We start from the raw sequence: 21,255 nt of genomic DNA on the forward strand, positions 1-21,255 counted from the left end.
AATAATTATAAGAATTAGATCAGTTTATTACGATTACGTTATTGACACATCCTTTCCATACAGCTACTTTTTCTATGATGATAAGAATAGTTTTTATATTTTTCCCTTACAAGAATGAACAAATAATTGAATACACATGGATATATGCAAGCAGATTGCTGCACATTTGTTGGGAATTAAAATCTCTGAGCATGGGCATCTAAGATTTGAGAATTTTCTGCCTTATTATTAATTTCAACAATACATTGAGGTGTGATTAATTTGGAACAGTTACCAAACTTACGACTTATGATACCGTAATTGGAGCTGTTAAATACAACACGCCAAGTGTCAGATGGCTTCGCTTGATGGGAACACACTTTTTCCAAACTAAAACTAACACTATCTTCTGATGCTACTATTTTATAGCAGTGTTTACAATAGCCGCTGCTTTGATCATGTAGAACATCCGCTGAAGTTAAGTCTTTGTTAGGGAGAGTCCATTTAATTGTGGGAGGGGGCAAAGACACGTGTTTTGAAACGTGTTTCTTGCTCTGATTTTCTGATATAAAGGACACTGTGCCATTCCTTTTCTTGCTTTAAATAATTCGTGTCAGCTATACAATAACATCTCGTATTTCAAAACAAGGCACATTCCTTCCTTATAAGACAGGCAGAATGTGGCATTTGATAGAAGGTGTTCAGCCACCGGGAAAAGAAAGCAAACGTTGAATGAGAATGATGAGGAATAATTCTTACGATAGGGAAAAGCGTAATGGAAAGTTTCAGAACAAATGGACAATAGACAGGGAATGGCTGGATTATGACGAGGAGAGGAATGTTATGTGGTGTAACTGGTGTATGCAGTTCGCAAAAACAAAAAGCAAACATCCAGTTTAAAATTGAATCGGTAAACGTACATGAAAGCTGTGTGACATTGTTTTGTGAACAGGACTAGTAAAGATTTGGCAGGACTAGTACATTTCTCAATATACTAGTCCTTATGGCTACAAAGAAATTTGTGTTAAATTCGAGCCCTGTATATACCTTTTCAGAAGATGTGCTTACTTTATAATTTTATTTTCTTTATAAGTTTTTATGTTTTTCACACACCACTTTTATGGCATTACTTAAAGTACCTTTTAGTAGCAGTAATGCATCTTCTGTTACTGTTGTCTTGCTTACCTCATCTGGAATGCAGACCTCCTAGTCCCAGCTCATAATTCCATCCTCCCAAAAGAGGGAAAGTCCTTGAAACCTAGAACAGACAGAACACAGACCCAGTTTGACTTCCACGTCATAGACAAATGAAGAATACATTTTGTCGTTTCCTTGGACACAATTGAGTGTGAAAGGGGTTCATCAGAACAGAAACAGTGTAACAGGATGAAGGTTAGGTGTGATTGGATTTAGAGAAGTGAAGGTTAGGTGTGATTGGATATAGGGAAGTGAAGGTTAGGTGTGATTGGATTTAGGGAAGTAAAGGTTAGGTGTGATTGGATATAGGGAAGTGAAGGTTAGGTGTGATTGGATTTAGGGAAGTGAAGGTTAGGTGTGATTGGATATAGGGAAGTGAAGGTTAGGTGTGATTGGATTTAGGGAAGTGAAGGTTAGGTGTGATTGGATATAGGGAAGTGAAGGTTAGGTGTGATTGGGTTTAGGGAAGTGAAGGTTAGGTGTGATTGGATATAGGGAAGATACTGAAAGCTGTTTCGCAAATGAGATCTTTACCATGTAATTGAAAATGAATGAATCTGACACCATGCTCTTGCACATTAAGTCCAACAATGGATTTAACAGAATGATATGAACCAAGTTAAACAACTGATATAAAGAAATTATATCATTCCTAACTGGAACTAATCGGAAGATGTAACTTCAGTGAGTAGCCAAATAAGAATTAAGATGTGGAATTTATAAACCTTGGGCAACCAACCTGGCTGGGGGCCAAAACAGATAAAATGCTTAAGGTTGTGAGCCGCATGATCAAAAACAGTTCCTTATCACTAATTATGCAAATAATTGCATTGTTTCGAACAGACTACCTTCATGACCATGGGTCGCACAATGTAAAGGACTGGGCTGCATGTGACCCTTGTATGGTGGGTTCACCATGCCTGTTACATAAACAAACATGATTGATATATAGACCTATCAACATGGATGACATGAGAGTCAGACTGGATCTGTGTTCTTTCAGTTTTAGGTTTCTAGAACTTTCCATCTAATGGGAGGATGGAATTATGAGCTTTTGAAAGGGATTTGCATCCTAGAAGAGGTAAGCAATGCAGTAGTGACAGGTAAGTATTATGTAAGTAACACTAGTTTTAACCCTCACAAACACTACTTGTTATGACAATCAGCTTCAAATCCCTTTATTTTGTTAGGTTGTTGTGTAAAGTGATGTGGGACTACAGAGGAGAGAGATGGTGGCCTCTGTTGACATCGATTCTGGTGATATCACTGAAGTGTGCTTACTTGACAGCCAAAGTTCAAGATTATGTCTCCAATTGTCTGGAACTCATTGGACCTTGTATCCTTGTCCACTATTAGTCCACAACTGAAATATAAAAAAGGGAAATTGCCTTAAGGGCATCTATATACAAAGGAAACATTTCCTTAAAGGAAGCAATTATGAAGATTTAAATATATGTCTTCACTGGTTTTACATTCTGGAAAGGATGTCTGTTTCTTCTTTACAAATATTATCTGATCATAATATGTTGGGAATATATCCACTAGCTCACAGATTCAGCCCGCCCAAGCTCAAAAAGATGCTGGAACCATCTTTGGCTTAGTTATTAACAGTAGTGGTAAATTCTGATCTTCTTGCCCACCCAGAAAGGAAGTCAGACAAGAGTAGTCTCCTCTTGGATATAGGGTTGGTACTGGATACCTTATAGTCATGATTTATTACTTCCTTTCATGCTGATGTGTACACTTCTTATGAGGGCTTGCAAATTCTACTGATTAACCGGCTTTTCTAGTGTTGGAGTAATATATTGAAGTTTTCTCACCACAGGGAAATAAACTGCATCTTTTTCTACATTGTTCTTGCTCCACTTTCATTTCTGATGATTAATTTATCATTTATTTCTTATCTTCATCACACAGTGAGTTCATCAGTACCATCTTAATTGTCTGTATACGTTCTGTGAGTACTTAGAAAACATTTAAATACTGACCCATTTTCTTGTTAACCTGGCCAAACATTTAACCTTAATTCATAACCGACTTTTATAAGCTTCCAGATGTATTTTATTAGAAGTACTGATAGTCAATTTTTCCATTTATTATTGTCAGAAGATTGTAACCTTGACATTTAGCAGATACAAAATGTGCTGCAGAGGACAAGACAAGGATTCAGATGAATTTGCTTCGTGTAATATCGGTATGTTTTCAGAGTGCTGTTGTTGTAATCTAGCTACCAGTGGAATGGTTGTTTTTTTAATATTTTGTTGTTCTTGAGAATGTGAGAATGGTGGTGGCCTGGCTGTTTTTATTTTCAAAAATCCTTTATTTCATGCTTGAAATTTATATTTCTCTACTGCCTTTTCCAAACATTTTGCTACCTGTTCATAATTTAATAAAAACAGTAATTAATGATGTTATGGTCATCTTTACTGTAAAGCCTGTCTTGAAACACTACTGCTTGACAGACCACTTGCTTTCAATTGCCAGATTTAGTGTTCCAGCCAGAACATGCCCCTTTGGGATTTGTGTAAAATCAGATCTTGCAAGAAAAAATATGTAATGTACCAAAAATAGCACCCCATAAATGAACAGGGTGCTTTTTTAACTTCAATACGTATGTACCAAAAATAGCACCCCAAAAATGAATAGGGTGCTTTGTTAACTTCAATACATATGTACCAAAAATAGCACTCCAAAAATGAACCCTGTGCTTTTTTCTGACTTTAATACATTTGTACCAAAAATAGCACCCCAAAAATGAACAGGGTGCTTTTTTAACTTTAATACATTTGTACCAAAAATAGCACCCAAAAAATGAATGGTGCTTTTTTTAACATTAATACATTTGTACCAAAAATAGCACTCCAGAAATGAACAGGGTGCTTTTTTAACTGTAACACATTCATACCAAAAAAAGCACTCCAAAAATGAACGGTGCTTTTTTAACTGTAATACATTCGTACCAAAAATAGCACCCCAAAAATGAACCCTGTGCTTTTTTTTAAGTTTAATACATTTGTACCAAAAATAGCACCGCAAAAATGAACAGGGTGTTTTTTTAGCTTTGATACATTTGTACCAAAAATAGCACCCCAAAAATGAACGGTGCTTTTTTAACTGTAATACATTTGTACCAAAAATAGCACTCCAGAAATGAACAGGGTGCTTTTTTAACTTTAATACCAATTGCACATTACTTAGTTTTAATAGTGATGCTTAAGATAGTGATCTCTCAGTCTGGGCTTAAAACACTTGGTGTCAAGGTGTTCCTTTGTTGTGTCAGTTTGGAGTTATTTTAACGTTTATTTGAATTATTTGGATTCAGAAGGATTAAATCCTCTTTTTCCTGGAAATATATGTGTGCTCATACAGTATTCTTGAACAAAGACATTTCTTAACAATTTTATTTCGACTTCCAACACCCGAGTGTTATTTTTTGTGTTTCTGCAAGGAACTGTAGACAACAGCACTGTACTGGATAAAGCATATGTCATCACCTTTCATCTTGGATTCTTCATAGGGACTTGAACTTGAATTCATTAGAACATTTCATCATTAAGACTTCTAAAATTGTATTTATGTATTATTCTTGGATTATTTTTGGATTTGATTCTTAAAACCATAAGTTCTTATTTCTTCATTTTTACAGTATTTTTCCAGGGAAATAATTTGTTAAATTTTTCGAAGCTTGTTGTTTTCACTCTTTCTTGTGTTACTGTTTATTCAAGCCTAAACATGTAATATAAGACAAGCCTGTTTTAGGAGGATGCTGCACTGTACCTTCCCTGGGTCCTGCTCTGCCCTGTCAAGAGTGTGTCCCTGGGGTTACCCCTGTCGTGAATGTCCAGAGATGTAATACATTGCATATGATGGTGTAGTTTGGGCATCAAATTGTCATCATTTACACATGCTTTTCACTGGCATTGCACGTATCTTAAATGCACCAGTATAAAGTTGTACCCTCAAAAGAGACCTTGCTTTGCTTAAAATGCCCAGGCAGGGAATTAGCCCCATGCTCTGACAAACAGTCTGGGGCAACACTGGTCAAGCAGAACTTAATTATTGTCTCAACTCAATGTTGGCATTTGTTTTGTTTGTTTTTACAACAGTCGGTTAAGATGGTGTCAATTGCAGACCAGAATGAAATTATTACATATATTTTATATATGCTAATAAGACTTTTGTATTGGTATGAATATTTACTAGACTGTCTTTCAATGTCTGTTGCATTTGGAAATTTCACAGTGTCATATTTATCTTAATTCTTAAATGCGTAGAATATGTATAAGGGAATGCTGTAAAAAGTCATTAGGCATTGATTAGATGTGTAAGGGAGACAACTTGTGATGGTACTAATCTGTTTAATTACAGGTCTGACTATTTGAGTTCACTCTTTGTCATCATGCAGGTTATCTCAAAGTAAAAAGTAGAACAGAATCTTCAAACATTCTTTGTACTTCAGCTTGCAGGTATTATCCTATTTTCCTAGGCACATAAAAAGAGAAAAATGTACAACCTCATGAATGATCGTACACAAAAAAAAAAATAGAGAATAACATATAGCCTGATGAAATGGTCCAGTGTCTAAAATGGCGTGGTACTAGTAGTGCCTATTTACATATCATGTTGAAAAAATTCACATTTCACTTTAATAGCTTATCATATGCCAAAAACACAGTAAAGTAGTTGAAATATCTGTCGATGCATGAAAAAATTTGAAAGCACTTAATATTATTCTAGGCCTTGTGGCATGCTAAAGAAAGTAGATTCTTTTCTGTTTCAGCCAGCCACCAGGAAACTGCCTTGCATAAGTTGCATCATACAAAAGTTCATGTATGTGACTAGACATAGGCGTGTGGTTTAACTTATGCATAATTGGATTGATCCAATCTATACACTGATCTGCCATAGTCCAAGAAATGGAATTACACTTATCAATTACAAGAACAAAAATAAGATTAAATAAAAACCCATATTAAATTTATCCCATAACTATTCAGCATGAAAGAAAAATGATTCCTGCTTCAAACAGATTACTTAACCTTGTTCTCACCTTCTGCCACTAAAAATTAAAATATATCTTTTAATTGAATATATTGGAGCTGTCAAGTTTTTGGGAAAGATAATACTTCCAGTCTCCCATAGTTAAAAGTCTGGAGTAATTTTGTTAAATGGGCAAACTATGCTGTCAGTGCTAGTGACCATCATTTTCATTCATATATGAAATTAAGGATGATTGCTTTTAGAAAGTTGGAATATTTAACTTTTTTAAAATTTGATTTGTTTATATAGCAAAGGGTTTATGCAATCCAAAATCACTAAAAAAATCTGTGTGGGATGATGTGCATTTTCTTTTACTATGCTTAGGTAAACGTCTAACCCGAATAAAGTGTGATTACATAGAATATAATGGGTAATTACATGGAATATGATGGGTCGTTACATGAAATGTGAAGGGTAATTACATAGAAAAGTGAGGGAAAAAGAACCTGGTCATTAGTTACCCATAAAATAATAACTGAACAAGTATTAGAAATTTGATATTGATGATGCATAATTGAATGATTATGTCATTTTGAGCTGCAAAGTAAGTGTAGAATTCACAGTACTGGACTACCTTAAGAGATGTTTTTGTCACATAATTAAATAGCTGTCGATATTGTGCTAGATTGGGCAGGTGCTTCCTTACAACATATTCTTCAAGTATATGTATGTGCATTTGAGTTTTTATTACTTTGTGTCTCACCACCATTAGCAACCGGCAATACATAACACTTTCATGGCAGAGATGTCGGTGGTAAAGGCATCATTGTCATCAGGAATGTTAAGATTGTATGTTAATTGGCTGGGATTGACTTACTGAAATAGAAATCCAAATAGATGCCATCAGTCTGATTTGGCAGTGTTAGCTGGCCCAGCCAATATGTGCCTGCAGAGAGACTGCACCCCTATCCCATAAACAAAGAAACATATGGACCCTTGATGCAGTCAAGAGTTTAATTGTTAAAAGAATCATAATTTATATGTAGATAAAATCCATTCACTATCAGGTTTAAAATACACGTATAATGTAATTTGTTTGTTGCAAACATACATTATCACATTATGGTTGAATTCCTTGTATTTAGTAGTTTTCTTTATGTTAAAAGTTTGTTTATTACTAAATTAGATCAATTCCATGTCTTTATCTTGTGAGAACTAATAGTTTCTGTCTTCTTCTGTGTTGATGAGTCAAATGAAAAATACTGTTAACATAAATATGCCATATCTTGCTTCAATTTGTATCCAAGAGATTTGTAATTCCCTTTCAATATCATGGTGCTAATGGGTCTTCTGGATTCCAAACTGATGTGATTTCTGGATTCCAAACTGATGTGATTTCTGGATTCCAAACTGATGTGATTTCTGGATTCCAAACTAATGTGATTTCTGGATTCCAAACTGATGTGACATCTGGATTCCAAACTGATGTGATTTCTGGATTCCAAACTGATGTGACTTCTGGGTTCCAAATGGATGTGAAAATGCTGTCTGCATTTTCATTCCATTGCAGATATGCTGACTGTGAGTGCATTTATTATTGAAAGATGTTCATTACATTATTGAAACTTTAAACATCTGAAGTACCTTTGGCCAAAACATAGTTATCCAAACTTCTCAGAGACAGTTTTGAGCATTTCTTCTGCTTGAACCACTCTCACAGGCGTATAGTTGTTGATTGCATGTGGGTATGGCATGACAGTTGAAACATTCAGTTTTGTAATGGGGAAATGTCCTGCAAAAGTGAAACCATTAGAATCTTGCTCATAGTGACTGATTGTCCAGTGAAAGAAGTTGCCAAAAACATTTTCTACTACCTGTTTCAATCAGGTGATGCCTTCTTTGCTCTTATTTCCTTACCCAGAGACAGCTTTTTACAATGACTTTAGCCATGAACCATTCTGATTGACAATAGAATCACTTTCATTCACCATTTGGTTGTCTGACATATCCCAGTCATATGCATGGACAGTGTAACATCCTTAGGTTTAAAATATGTATAGAGCTTATTCTTTCTACTCAGTTGATGTCATACCCATCATTACAAACCCCTATGACCTGATAAAACTAGAAGGTTCTGATCTTGTGGCCACAATGCTGTTGTTTTTTGTAATATGACACTGTAGCATCTTGTGAGTTCTGCCCCTGTGGCCACATTGCTAGTAACATTTTTATAATGTGGGTTCTGTCTCCTGTGATCACAATGCTGTTGTCTTTTGTGATATGATAAAATGCTTTGGTGTGCCAAGAAACAAAGGTAGAAAGAAGAGAAGGCTGTGAGTTTGCAAAAATGCGGCTTTCATCACTCCTCCACAGATGAATGAGTTGTTGTTGTTGTTGTGGGGTTTAACACATTTTTCAGCACACGATAGGCTGTACATGGTAGCCAGTATTAATGGTGGAGGAAGAACCCGGGAAAACCCTGGAAAGAACCACCGACCCATGAGAACCTACTGGAAAGCTTTCCTACATACCCACATTGGCTGAATCCGAGACTTGAACCAGTGCAGACAGAGGTGAGATGGCAGTGATACGTAACGGAGAGCCCTTTAGACCACTCGGCCACTTGGGGCCCCTGATGAATGAGTTAGATAGGGTTATGAGGTAGCAATGGCATCAACCTCATGGGGTTTAATCTTCATGAGTGAAAGATCCCTTGGAGTAATTGAATCATAAGCTCTCTTGATTCTCATGACAATCTATCTCAAAATGGTGGAAGCTGGAATATCAGCCACACTCATAAGTGTAAGAAAAGACAGTTCCTACCCTTTCTTCTCCCTTTAAAAACTGCCAAATAAAAACCTAAAGCCCTGACTGGGCATAAAAGTTAATCTTGATCATCCCCAGCACAGTTTCAGCCATGATAGAAAGTGACTTGTAGCTGCCATTGGACCATAGATTCAACTGGGGACAATACAGCAATAAGGTCTGTGGATTTCATGTGTGTTCCAGATTGTAATATTCCTTGACACCCAAATATGCCTCAGCAAACCTTGCATCACCAGTGAAACAAACGAGCAGCTTTGGTGAGAATTTGAAAAGACAACATTGATCAAAGAGAAGAAAAGAAAAGTACAGATGTCATTTGACCATGAGGCATCACAGAAATACATTGATAGATTCATGTTACATTGCTGAATGGCATGGACATAAATGTTATACCTAAATACATACTTGACATGTTTAGAGGCTGGTTTTTCAACCCATCAATTCCATAACTAGGTCAAATGTACGAGTGAAAAAATGTCTTCTAATGATATAAATGTAATACATATATTGGAACATAATTTCTTTGAAAGGTTTACCTATAAAGAGAGTTATCTTTCCTTAACAGTTAATTTTAGGAGTAGTCTTTCTTTCATATAGCTCAAACAAATTCTGATGCATCTGATGCAGTTCAGTCTCACAGCCCTAGATGTGTCAGCTTGGGGTTCCAGTTTGACTAGAGTTATGGCCCTTGACAGTTCACTTCATATCATCACATGGGATGTTGTTTTTAATAGGCACAGCTCAACAACCATTCAAAATATTCAGATGAAGTTTGGTATGGGTGTTGTCTCATAGAATAATATGCCTTTTATGGGTCAAGTGCCTTTTATGCAGCATGTGCCTTTTATGGGTCAAGTACCTTTTATGCAGCATGTGCCTTTTATGGGTCAAGTACCTTTTATGCAGCATGTGCCTTTTATGGGTCAAGTACCTTTATGGGCCATGTGCCTTTTATGTGGCATGTGCCTTTTATGGGTCAAGTTCCTTTTGTGTTTTTCTTCATCAGCATTATTGCCTTAGTCCAGCCTTTGGTTTCATAACCCAATAAACTGCATTGAATGGGGCCATTTGCAATGCACCAATTATAATGACTATAGTGTTTAAATGACCTAGATCCATAAATTGGACTGCTGTATATACTCAGTTATAAGAAGAGTCCAACTCCAGACTGCAGAGACCCATATCTGTTATTGCATAATGTGTCGGCAGATCTGAGACTGTGCAGTTTGTTAGGAGTAGACTGTGATCTGCAGATGCATAATGCGGCGGCACATCAGGATCTTGATTCTTTACAGTTTGACTTGACTTATAAGTAAGTAATCACAAATAAGAGCATCCTTCATTCTGGTGGTAGCCGGCACACAATCATTTTCCAGATGATCCATAATTATTGGCAGTTCTTGTTTGTTTTGTAAGCAAATGAGCTGTTTGTAACAGCTACTTCCTACTACTGTAATGATAGAGGGATGCACAATTATATCTTACAACAATCAATATTCTGTAACACAAGAAGTGAAAATTTATGGTTGTTTTTGTGTTTCTTCACAATTCAGAACCGGTTTGTATTAAATTTGTGAGAGGTTATGGATTTGTTTTTCTGTACATTCTTATCTTTATGGCATTTAAATCGACTTTTCAGAATGATGCTCCTGAACCAGAACCTGGTCTTGATCCAGCTTGTGTAGAAAAAGCCAAAGCCTTGTGGAGTACAAACAGCATTGAACCATGTGTCTTCAGTATTGAGATGCAGTCCATTGTTCCATTGGGTAAGGAGTGCAAATAGAAGATTTAACCTGTATGGGAGAGGCACAGTTTGGAATTTTAATCCAGATTGTATGTCCAACAGTCAGGTACACATACCCTTAGACTAAAATGTCCAGATCAGCTGGTTAGTAAGTGAACTTGTAACCTTGGGCCACTAAATTTTTCCTGGTTACTTTGACATTTGTATCCCTAAATGTTGGCCAGATTCAACTTGTTGAGCAGTCAAAACCCATTCTCTACTGGGCCACCAGCTCTTGAGAATCAGACCAACCATAAGATGTAACTGAAGAGGGAGGAGGAGTAGAACCCACTGCATCTTTTCACAGTCAGGTACACCTACCAATTAGACTAAAACATCCTGACCAGTAAGGCTGGTTAGTAAATGGCCTTTTATGTCTCAGCTGCTACACTCCCCTGCCACATAACTTGAAAGTGTTCTTGAATGTCACCCAGACTTTTCAGCAGTGCTCAAAACTCATTTTAAATCAGGCCACCAGCTACTTGAATGCTGCATAACTCAGATTCACCTCAGATGTTTGATAAGAGGTTGCAGGGTACACCAAAACTCTAGTCTTGAAGTCTTATCTATTACAGATCTTCTGCATGACAGGCTTTCTTGGTAGAAATCAAAGTCATGCAGCTGATCCCAGAATGAATGACATGGATTCTTGACCTCTTTCTACAAGTGAAGCACTTGTGAGGAGGGAGTCCCAGGTGGGATGGATTGGGTTCATGTTTCTGAATTGCTGAAATTGTAGGGTATATGTCTATAAATAGTCTGCAAATATCCCCAACTCTGAAACACAGAACTGTTCTGTGGGACTAGGGTTTGGCTTGCTAATGTGTATCTTATATCTATAGTTTTAAAATGTCTATCATCAGTATTTTATATCAGACTTCTTAAATCTCATTATATGATTGAGGTATAGGATGGATTTGATTAAGATCTATGCATGTTTATGAGGTAATCTTGTATCTGACTGACCTTGGTACCAATTTGGAGACTGAATCTGCTACCACTGTGGAGGTTGAATTTCAGTTGCATTTTGCTGCAGATTGGTGAATAAGCTTATATCACCATTGTCAATAGGCATGTTCTCCAATGAGTGAGATACACCTGTTAATGAGAGACTTCATTTCTCATCCAATATCAGTAAAACTTGGTATCATCAAGATCACTGATGAGTTTGATTTTGACACTATGCATATTAGTTATTAAATTATTATTGTAGCTTTGAGAGTCCTTTTTTTATCAAGCTATAGTAATCTTGGTAAAATTGACATGATATAAAGTGTGGGAGATAGTTTGCTTATGGTTTTTTTCTTACTACATAAGTATGCTATGTGAAATGTTTCACTGTTTATTTATGGAAGCCAGGTGAGGTATATGCTATGTGAAATGTTTGTTGATTTATGGAAGCCAGGTGAGTGATATCAACCTTACTGGGCCTCTTGGTGAGCAGATTTATCAATAAAGCAAATATAATATTTTGTCTGAATGGGGGTGACATTTTTTTGTTTCTCTTAAGCTGAATATATACTTAGTGACAACCAAAGTTTGATAATCTATTATGAACATATTTATTATATGATTGTTTTATGTTTTCAGTTGAATGTAAGGCAAAATTTGTTTTATATTTTCAGTTGAATGTAAGCCTAAATTTGTTTTATATTTCAGTTGAATGTAAGGCTAAATTTGTTTTATATTTTCAGTTGAATGTAAGCCTAAATTTGTTTTATACTTCAGTTGAATGTAAGGCTAAATTTAAAGCAGATACTGTTCCTGCTGATGTTGAAGTTGAAATAGAAGTCTACTTAAGGTAAAATGAATTCAAGTATATCCATTCAAAAACTCCATATACATTTCTTACTGTATCTAGTATTAATCTTGTATTATTTTCAACACCACGGTCTTAATTGCACACTTTGGGATAATAGGACAGTAATATATTAAAGTCCATTTCAACCAGGTCTTATAGGTATACCTTCTTGTTTTTTGGAACAAATACTTCATCAAATTAAAAATTATAACTACAAACCTTGACAACATGTAGCTCAAATTACTTTGAGCAGGTCATTTTTGGTAAGGCATTGTGGGTAAAGTTGGTACATTGTTATACTTTTGCTAGTTCATCCCTATAGCTACGAAAATGTTTGCAAAAACGTTTAATGCCAGTCATACCCATGATCAAGATAAGAAAATTACCCACAGTGACTTTTAAAAAAATGGCCAGTTGTGCAACAATTTCTTCATTTACCTTAATCATTGACTGGATTTAACATTCATATACTGCTCCTCAGTATCTAAGCTCTTGTATTGTCAAAACTTGTAGTTATTAGTTTTAATTTACCATGCTAAAATAACTGCTGTGTAATCTGCATGTAATGAATATACAACTGTGAACATGGGTAGATACAGATTTATCATTACTTAGGATATGGGCAGATCAGGGTCTGTTTGGTTGAAATAACAAGATCTTCTACTGGCACATTATGAGAGCAGATCTGTGTCAATCCTGTCTGCAGTTTATTGAACTTTTATCTGCTGGTAGATAATATATGCACCTTTAAATAGTCATGACAGGGCAAAGTTCACTGTTTGTAAGGGATAATATTAGCTTTTAATATAGAAAACTGCTTCATGTATCATACTAATTCTGACTTTAAAGTTGACAATATGTTTCAAAATGTTTCTTTTTCCATACCTAGATGTATTAAACTTTATTGGTTAGATGAAGTAATTCACATTTATTTCAGTTTTTTATGTTTTGTTATTACAGAGTAAAATGTCCATTTCCAGTGAGGTTTTACAGGCTGAGTGTAGCTTTGAATAACCAGGTAATGGATTCATTTGCACATATGTTGAATGAAACTGTCAGAAAGTTTTATCTCATGTAATTTAAAAAAAATATTATCTACTCATTTTTGTCTCTGTTACCTTTACATTGTCAGAATCGTGCAATATTTTATGATATTGCACTCAAGTGCACTCATATTGTACTTACATACATGACAGGTTTGCCCAGTAGTGTATTAGGAACTACTTTGTAAACAAATCAAGTACACTCATGTAGTAGACACTTTATGTTTTGGTTGATTACATTTGTTTCTGAATGAACTAAAGCAGATGTTTCGTGGACTGCCACATACCAGCTGCTTTGCCACATTCTGCATTAACTTTCTTGATGCAGTGTTTCAGATTTAGGCTAGCGATAAATGCCAGACAGGTCATTCTACATTCCAAGTGCAATTGCATCCTCCTTACTGCACTCAAAATGAAATGAACATTATATACCATAGCGTCTTTTTGATAATTACAATTGAAAGAATTCATATTTTTCCCATATTATGATTTCAAACATTCAATGACAGAACATAAACACACTTGCAGATGTCAACACGTTACTCCCTCGCTGCTGAAATCAGATGTCTTCATGTAGAATTGACAAAGATAAATCCAGTCATTATCATGAAATTTAGCAGAATCAACAAAAACACCAAAATCTATTCATTTCAGGTTAAATGGAAAAGCTGTTGCAGTGCACATTCATTCACAATATGAACCTAAATTTCAATTTTAAGTAGACAAAATGCCATTTTCTTTCGAACGTCATGTCTAGTGCACGACTAAGTTCAAATTTATCTGGGCAGAGTTATGGGTGCATTAATAATGTTGTTGTGTATTGATGAATCTGCGCTTGTGTATTTGGTTTGGAATACATCATAAATTCAGTTACTTTGTTTCTTGTAGTGTATTTTTATTTATATAATTAAGCCTTGGGTAGAATAAGAAAATGACCATATAATAAAAAGGTTACTGATTTGTATGTGAAAATATGAACTCATTTTGTCAGATGGGTATGCTACACTCCAAGGTCGTGCAGTATATCCATCCGAAAAACTATTTTCCCATACAACTCGAATAACTTTTTTGTTAATATATGCTCATGCAAATGCAGTAACCTATAAATGTGCCTACATTCAAACATAACTATATCCTCAATGACTGATGCATAAACAGTATTGTTTTTGTTTAGAAGATATTTTATATGGATTTTGGAGTTTTACCCTTCTCTCAGGTTGGGTCCTATGATTTATATTTCATGCTTCATTAATTTTAGTGATACATGAACAAAATCTGTTTTTGTTTTTGCCTTGTCAAGAAACATTGTGTGATGATTTAACTACATGAGTACTATTCCCATCACATTCCATTTAGTTATGATGTCTGTACTTTTTACTTAGTGTTATGTGCTAGATTTAAGATGTCATTTTTATGGGTGGTTTTTATGCTTCTTTATACTTTTTAGTTTCATGCTTTCATCCCATATCTTCAGAAAGCACTGATGTTGATATTGTAGTTTTCATGCTTTCGTCCCACATAATCAAAGTGCATAATGTTGATATTCTAGTTTTCATGTATTCATCTCATATCACAGGAAAGCATAATGTCAATGTTGCAGTTTACATGCAGTCAGTTTTTCAGTTTTGCCCATCATCCCTGCCGGGGTATAGGTCACCCACAAAAGATCGCCAGAGGCTTCTGTCCTGTGCCATCCCCTCGTGCTGACTCCAGGTGTGACCCATCTTAGTGATGTCTGCCTCAAGGTTGTTTCACCAGGTGTTTCTTGGTCGGCCTTTTCTTCACTTGCATTGAGGGTTCCGCCTCAATGCCTGTCTGGTAATGTTGGTTGGCTGTTTACGTTGCATGTGTCCTGTCCAACCCTACCTTCTCTTCTTGATCTCATCGTCTACTGGAAGCTGGGAGGTTCTCTGCCACATGTTGGTGTTGCTGATGGTGTCTGGCCAGCGGATCTGGAGAATTCTTCTTAGGCAGCTATTGATGAAGGTCTGAACACTCTTTACAGTTGACTTTGTTCTCCATGTTTCTGCTCCATGCAATAGGACTGACTTCATGTTGGAGTTTAGCAGTCTGATCTTGGTAGCCAGAGAAATTTCTTTGGAGCTCCAGATGTTCTTGAGCTGTGTGAAAGCTGCTCTTGCCTTTCCGATCCTTGCCTTGACAGCTGCATCTGTGCCACCCTGCTGGTTGATAATGCTGCCCAGGTATGTGAAGGACTCCACCTCTTCCAGGGGACTTCCCTGCAGTGTGACTGGGTTGTTACTGACATAATTGATCTTGAGGATCTTGAACTTGTCTTTGTGGATGCTGAGGCCAACCTGTGCTGATGTGGCTGCCAGTATGTCAGTCTTTTCCTGCATTTGCTGCTGAATATGGGACAAGAGTGCTAGGTCCTCAAGTTGACTCCACAGTGTCCATTTAACCCCATTTCTCCACCCATTGGTGGACATCTTCATAATCCAGTCGATGGCGAGAAGGAAGAGAAATGGTGACAGCAAGCAGCCTTGCCTCACGCCAGTCCACACTCAAATGCTGTCTGTGTGGTGTCCTGCATGAATGATTCTGCAGGACATTCCGTTATAAGTGTTCTTGATTAGGTTCATCAGCTTGGTTGGGATGCCATAGTGGCAAAGAAGTTTCCAGAGTGTCTCTCAGTCCATGCTTTTGAATGCCTTCTCATAATTGAAAAGGTTGATGTAAAGCGAAGAATTCCACTCCAATGATTGGTATACTGTGATGTGAAGAGTAGCTATTGGTCCATACACAATCTGTTCTGCTGGAAGCCCGCTTCATCATCTCACCTCATCTCAAAACTGGGGGTTGACAGCCTGCTTCATCCTCTCCAAGAGGACCTGGTTGAAGACTTTCCCTGATACTGACAAGAGTGTGATTCCTATGTAGTTGGAGCAGTTGCTGAAGGTGCCTTTCTTTGGGATCTTGATGAGGTATCCCTCCTTCCAGTCAGTCAGTATTTCTTCTTCCTCCCAGATCTTCTCAAAGAGGGGGTATAGCATTTCCACAGAAGCATCTAGATCTGCTCTGAGGACTTCTGCTGGGATGTCATCAGGTCCACCTGCCTTGCCGTTCTTCAGCTGGATGATGGCTTTCCTGATCTCATCTCTGGTGGGATTGTCACAGCGTATGTGGAAATTTGCATTGGCTGGGTGGATTTCTGGGGATTTAGAGGTGTATTCCTGTTTAACAGTCCTTCAAAATATCCTGCCCATCTATTCATTTGGTGTTCTGTACTTGCTATTGATCTTTCCCTGTTTGTCCTTTACGGGTCTCTCTGTTTTGCTGTACTTGCCGGACAGTTTCTTGGGGATGTCGTACAGCTTCTTCATGTTTCCACTTCCTGCCGCTTCTTCTGCCTCTGCTGTCTGTCCTTCAGTGTAGTTTCTCTTGTCTATCTTGCTTCTTTTCACTTCTCTGTGGGCATCCATGTACTTTTTTGTACCTTTACTTTTTTAGATCTTGTCCTACTGTTATTTACTGCTGCTTTTTCTGTTTCTGCTCCTGGATTTTGTGCAATTCTTTGGCTGAAATCCATTCTCTCTGCTGGTGCTTCATGGGACCTAGTACATATTGGCATGTTGATTTTACTGCCTCCTTAAATTTCTGCCATCTGTTCATCGCATGGCCTTCTCATTTTCAAGAAGCTCTTGTAGCACTTTGTACTTGTTGTTAAGCGTCAGTCTGTATTCTTCTTTAGTTTTTGCATCTTTCAACAGGCTGATGTTATACTTTGTTTTCTTCTCTTTTGTGCCCATCCAGTTCTTCTTCAGCTTAAGTTTCAGCCTTGCGACAACCAGGTGGTGGCCAGATGTCCCTTTTTCACCCTCACATCTTGCAGGGATCTTCTGAACTTCTTGGCTATGCAGATGTGGTCAATCTGATTTTCTGTCACATCCCATATCATCAAAATGCATAATGTTGATATTGTGGTTTTCATGTATTCATTTCATATCATCAAAAAGCATAATGTTGATATTGTGGTTTTCATGTATTCATTTCATATCATCAAAAAGCATAATGTTGATATTGTGGTTTTCATGTATTCATTTCATATCATCAAAAAGCATAATGTTGATATTGTGGTTTTCATGTATTCATTTCATATCATCAAAAAGCATAATGTTGATATTGTGGTTTTCATGTATTCATTTCATATCATCAAAAAGCATAATGTTGATATTGTGGTTTTCATGTATTCATTTCATATCATCAAAATGCATAATGTTGATATTGTGGTTTTCATGTATTCATTTCATATCATCAAAAAGCATAATGTTGATATTGTGGTTTTCATGTATTCATTTCATATCATCAAAAAGCATAATGTTGATATTGTGGTTTTCATGTATTCATTTCATATCATCAAAAAGCATAATGTTGATATTGTGGTTTTCATGTATTCATTTCATATCATCAAAAAGCATAATGTTGATATTGTGGTTTTCATGTATTCATTTCATATCATCAAAAAGCATAATGTTGATATTGTGGTTTTCATGTATTCATTTCATATCATCAAAATGCATAATGTTGATATTGTGGTTTTCATGTATTCATTTCATATCATCAAAAAGCATAATGTTGATATTGTGGTTTTCATGTATTCATTTCATATCATCAAAATGCATAATGTTGATATTGTGGTTTTCATGTATTCATTTCATATCATCAAAAAGCATAATGTTGATATTGTGGTTTTCATGTATTCATTTCATATCATCAAAAAGCATAATGTTGATATTGTGGTTTTCATGTATTCATTTCATATCATCAAAAAGCATAATGTTGATATTGTGGTTTTCATGTATTCATTTCATATCATCAAAAAGCATAATGTTGATATTGTGGTTTTCATGTATTCATTTCATATCATCAAAAAGCATAATGTTGATAATTGTATTTTTCATGCATTCATCCCATATCATCAAAACACATAATGTAGATATTGTATTTTTCATGCATTCATCCCATATCATCAAAAAGCATAATGTTGATATTGTATTTTTCATGCATTCATTTCATATCATCAAAATGCATAATGTTGATATTGTAGTTTTCATGCATTCATCCCATATCATCAAAATACATAATGTAGATATTGTATTTTTCGTGCATTCATCCCATATAATCAAAACACAATAATGTAGATATTGTATTTTTCGTGCATTCATCCCATATAATCAAAACACAATAATGTAGATATTGTATTTTTCGTGCATTCATCCCATATAATCAAAACACAATAATGTAGATATTGTATTTTTCGTGCATTCATCCCATATAATCAAAACACAATAATGTAGATATTGTATTTTTCGTGCATTCATCCCATATCATCAAAACACATAATGTAGATATTGTATTTTTCATGCATTCATCCCATATCATCAAAACACATAATGTAGATATTGTATTTTTCATGCATTCATCCCATATAATCAAAACACAATAATGTTGATATTGTATTTTTTGTGCATTCATTTCATATCATCAAAATGCATAATGTTGATATTGTGGTTTTCATGTATTCATTTCATATCATCAAAATGCATAATGTTGATATTTGTGGTTTTCATGTATTCATTTCATATCATCAAAAAGCATAATGTTGATATTGTGGTTTTCATGTATTCATTTCATATCATCAAAAAGCATAATGTTGATATTGTGGTTTTCATGTATTCATTTCATATCATCAAAATGCATAATGTTGATATTGTGGTTTTCATGTATTCATTTCATATCATCAAAATGCATAATGTTGATATTGTGGTTTTCATGTATTCATTTCATATCATCAAAAAGCATAATGTTGATATTGTGGTTTTCATGTATTCATTTCATATCATCAAAATGCATAATGTTGATATTCTGGTTTTCATGTATTCATTTCATATCATCAAAATGCATAATGTTGATATTGTGGTTTTCATGTATTCATTTCATATCATCAAAAAGCATAATGTTGATATTGTGGTTTTCATGTATTCATTTCATATCATCAAAAAGCATAATGTTGATATTGTGGTTTTCATGTATTCATTTCATATCATCAAAAAGCATAATGTTGATATTGTGGTTTTCATGTATTCATTTCATATCATCAAAAAGCATAATGTTGATAATTGTATTTTTCATGCATTCATCCCATATCATCAAAACACATAATGTAGATATTGTATTTTTCATGCATTCATCCGATATCATCAAAAAGCATAATGTTGATATTGTATTTTTCATGCATTCATTTCATATCATCAAAATGCATAATGTTGATATTGTAGTTTTCATGCATTCATCCCATATCATCAAAATACATAATGTAGATATTGTATTTTTCGTGCATTCATCCCATATAATCAAAACACAATAATGTAGATATTGTATTTTTCGTGCATTCATCCCATATAATCTAAACACAATAATGTAGATATTGTATTTTTCGTGCATTCATCCCATATAATCAAAACACAATAATGTAGATATTGTATTTTTCGTGCATTCATCCCACATAATCAAAACACAATAATGTAGATATTGTATTTTTCGTGCATTCATCCCATATCATCAAAACACATAATGTAGATATTGTATTTTTCATGCATTCATCCCATATAATCAAAACACAATAATGTTGATATTGTATTTTTTGTGCATTCATTTCATATCATCAAAATGCATAATGTTGATATTGTGGTTTTGATGCATTCATCCCATATAATCAAAACACAATAATGTTGATATTGTATTTTTTGTGCATTCATCCCATATCATCAAAATACATAATGTAGATATTGTATTTTTCATGCATTCATCCCATATCATCAAAAAGCATAATGTTGATATTGTAGTTTTCATGCATTCATTTCATATCATCAGAAAGCATAATGTTGATATTGTAGTTTTCATGCATTCATCCCATATCATCAAAATGCATAATGTTGATATTGTATTTTTCATGCATTCTTCCCATATCAAAATGCATAATGTTGATATTGTATTTTTCATGCATTCATCCCATATCATCAAAAAGCATAATGTTGATATTGTATTTTTCATGCATTCATCCCATATCATCAAAAAGCATAATGTTGATATTGTAGTTTTCATGCATTCATTTCATATCATCAGAAAGCATAATGTTGATATTGTATTTTTCATGCATTCATCCCATATCATCAAAACACATAATGTAGATATTGTATTTTTCATGCATTCTTCCCATATCATCAAAATGCATAATGTTGATATTGTAGTTTTCATGCATTCATTTCATATCATCAGAAAGCATAATGTTGATATTGTATTTTTCATGCATTCATCCCATATCATCAAAACACATAATGTAGATATTGTATTTTTCATGCATTCATCCCATATCATCAAAATGCATAATGTTGATATTGTGGTTTTCATGCATTCATCCCATATAATCAAAACACAATAATGTAGATATTGTATATTTTGTGCATTCATCCCATATCATCAAAATACATAATGTAGATATTGTGGTTTTCATGCATTCATTTCATATCATCAGAAAGCATAATGTAGATATTGTATTTTTCATGCATTCATCCCATATCATCAAAATACATAATGTAGATATTGTGGTTTTCATGCATTCATTT

At 35.0% G+C, this 21,255-nt stretch overlaps 1 protein-coding gene across 1 annotated transcript in view; it reads left to right on the plus strand.

The window, feature by feature from the left end:
- LOC149777149 (trafficking protein particle complex subunit 11-like) overlaps positions 1 to 21,255 on the plus strand; it is a 151,074-nt gene that overhangs the window by 59,583 nt on the left and 70,236 nt on the right. The window contains exons 14-18 of the mRNA XM_089941840.1: positions 2,367 to 2,512; positions 3,309 to 3,370; positions 10,622 to 10,748; positions 12,494 to 12,566; positions 13,527 to 13,584. Of these exons, the coding sequence (XP_089797966.1) occupies positions 2,367 to 2,512; positions 3,309 to 3,370; positions 10,622 to 10,748; positions 12,494 to 12,566; positions 13,527 to 13,584 (466 nt within the window). The remainder of the gene's footprint in view (positions 1 to 2,366; positions 2,513 to 3,308; positions 3,371 to 10,621; positions 10,749 to 12,493; positions 12,567 to 13,526; positions 13,585 to 21,255) is intronic.

This window comes from Sinohyriopsis cumingii, chromosome 18, assembly GCF_028554795.1.
Source record: "Sinohyriopsis cumingii isolate HCF-2022 chromosome 18, ASM2855479v2, whole genome shotgun sequence".
In the NCBI taxonomy this organism is placed as follows: domain Eukaryota; kingdom Metazoa; phylum Mollusca; class Bivalvia; order Unionida; family Unionidae; genus Sinohyriopsis; species Sinohyriopsis cumingii.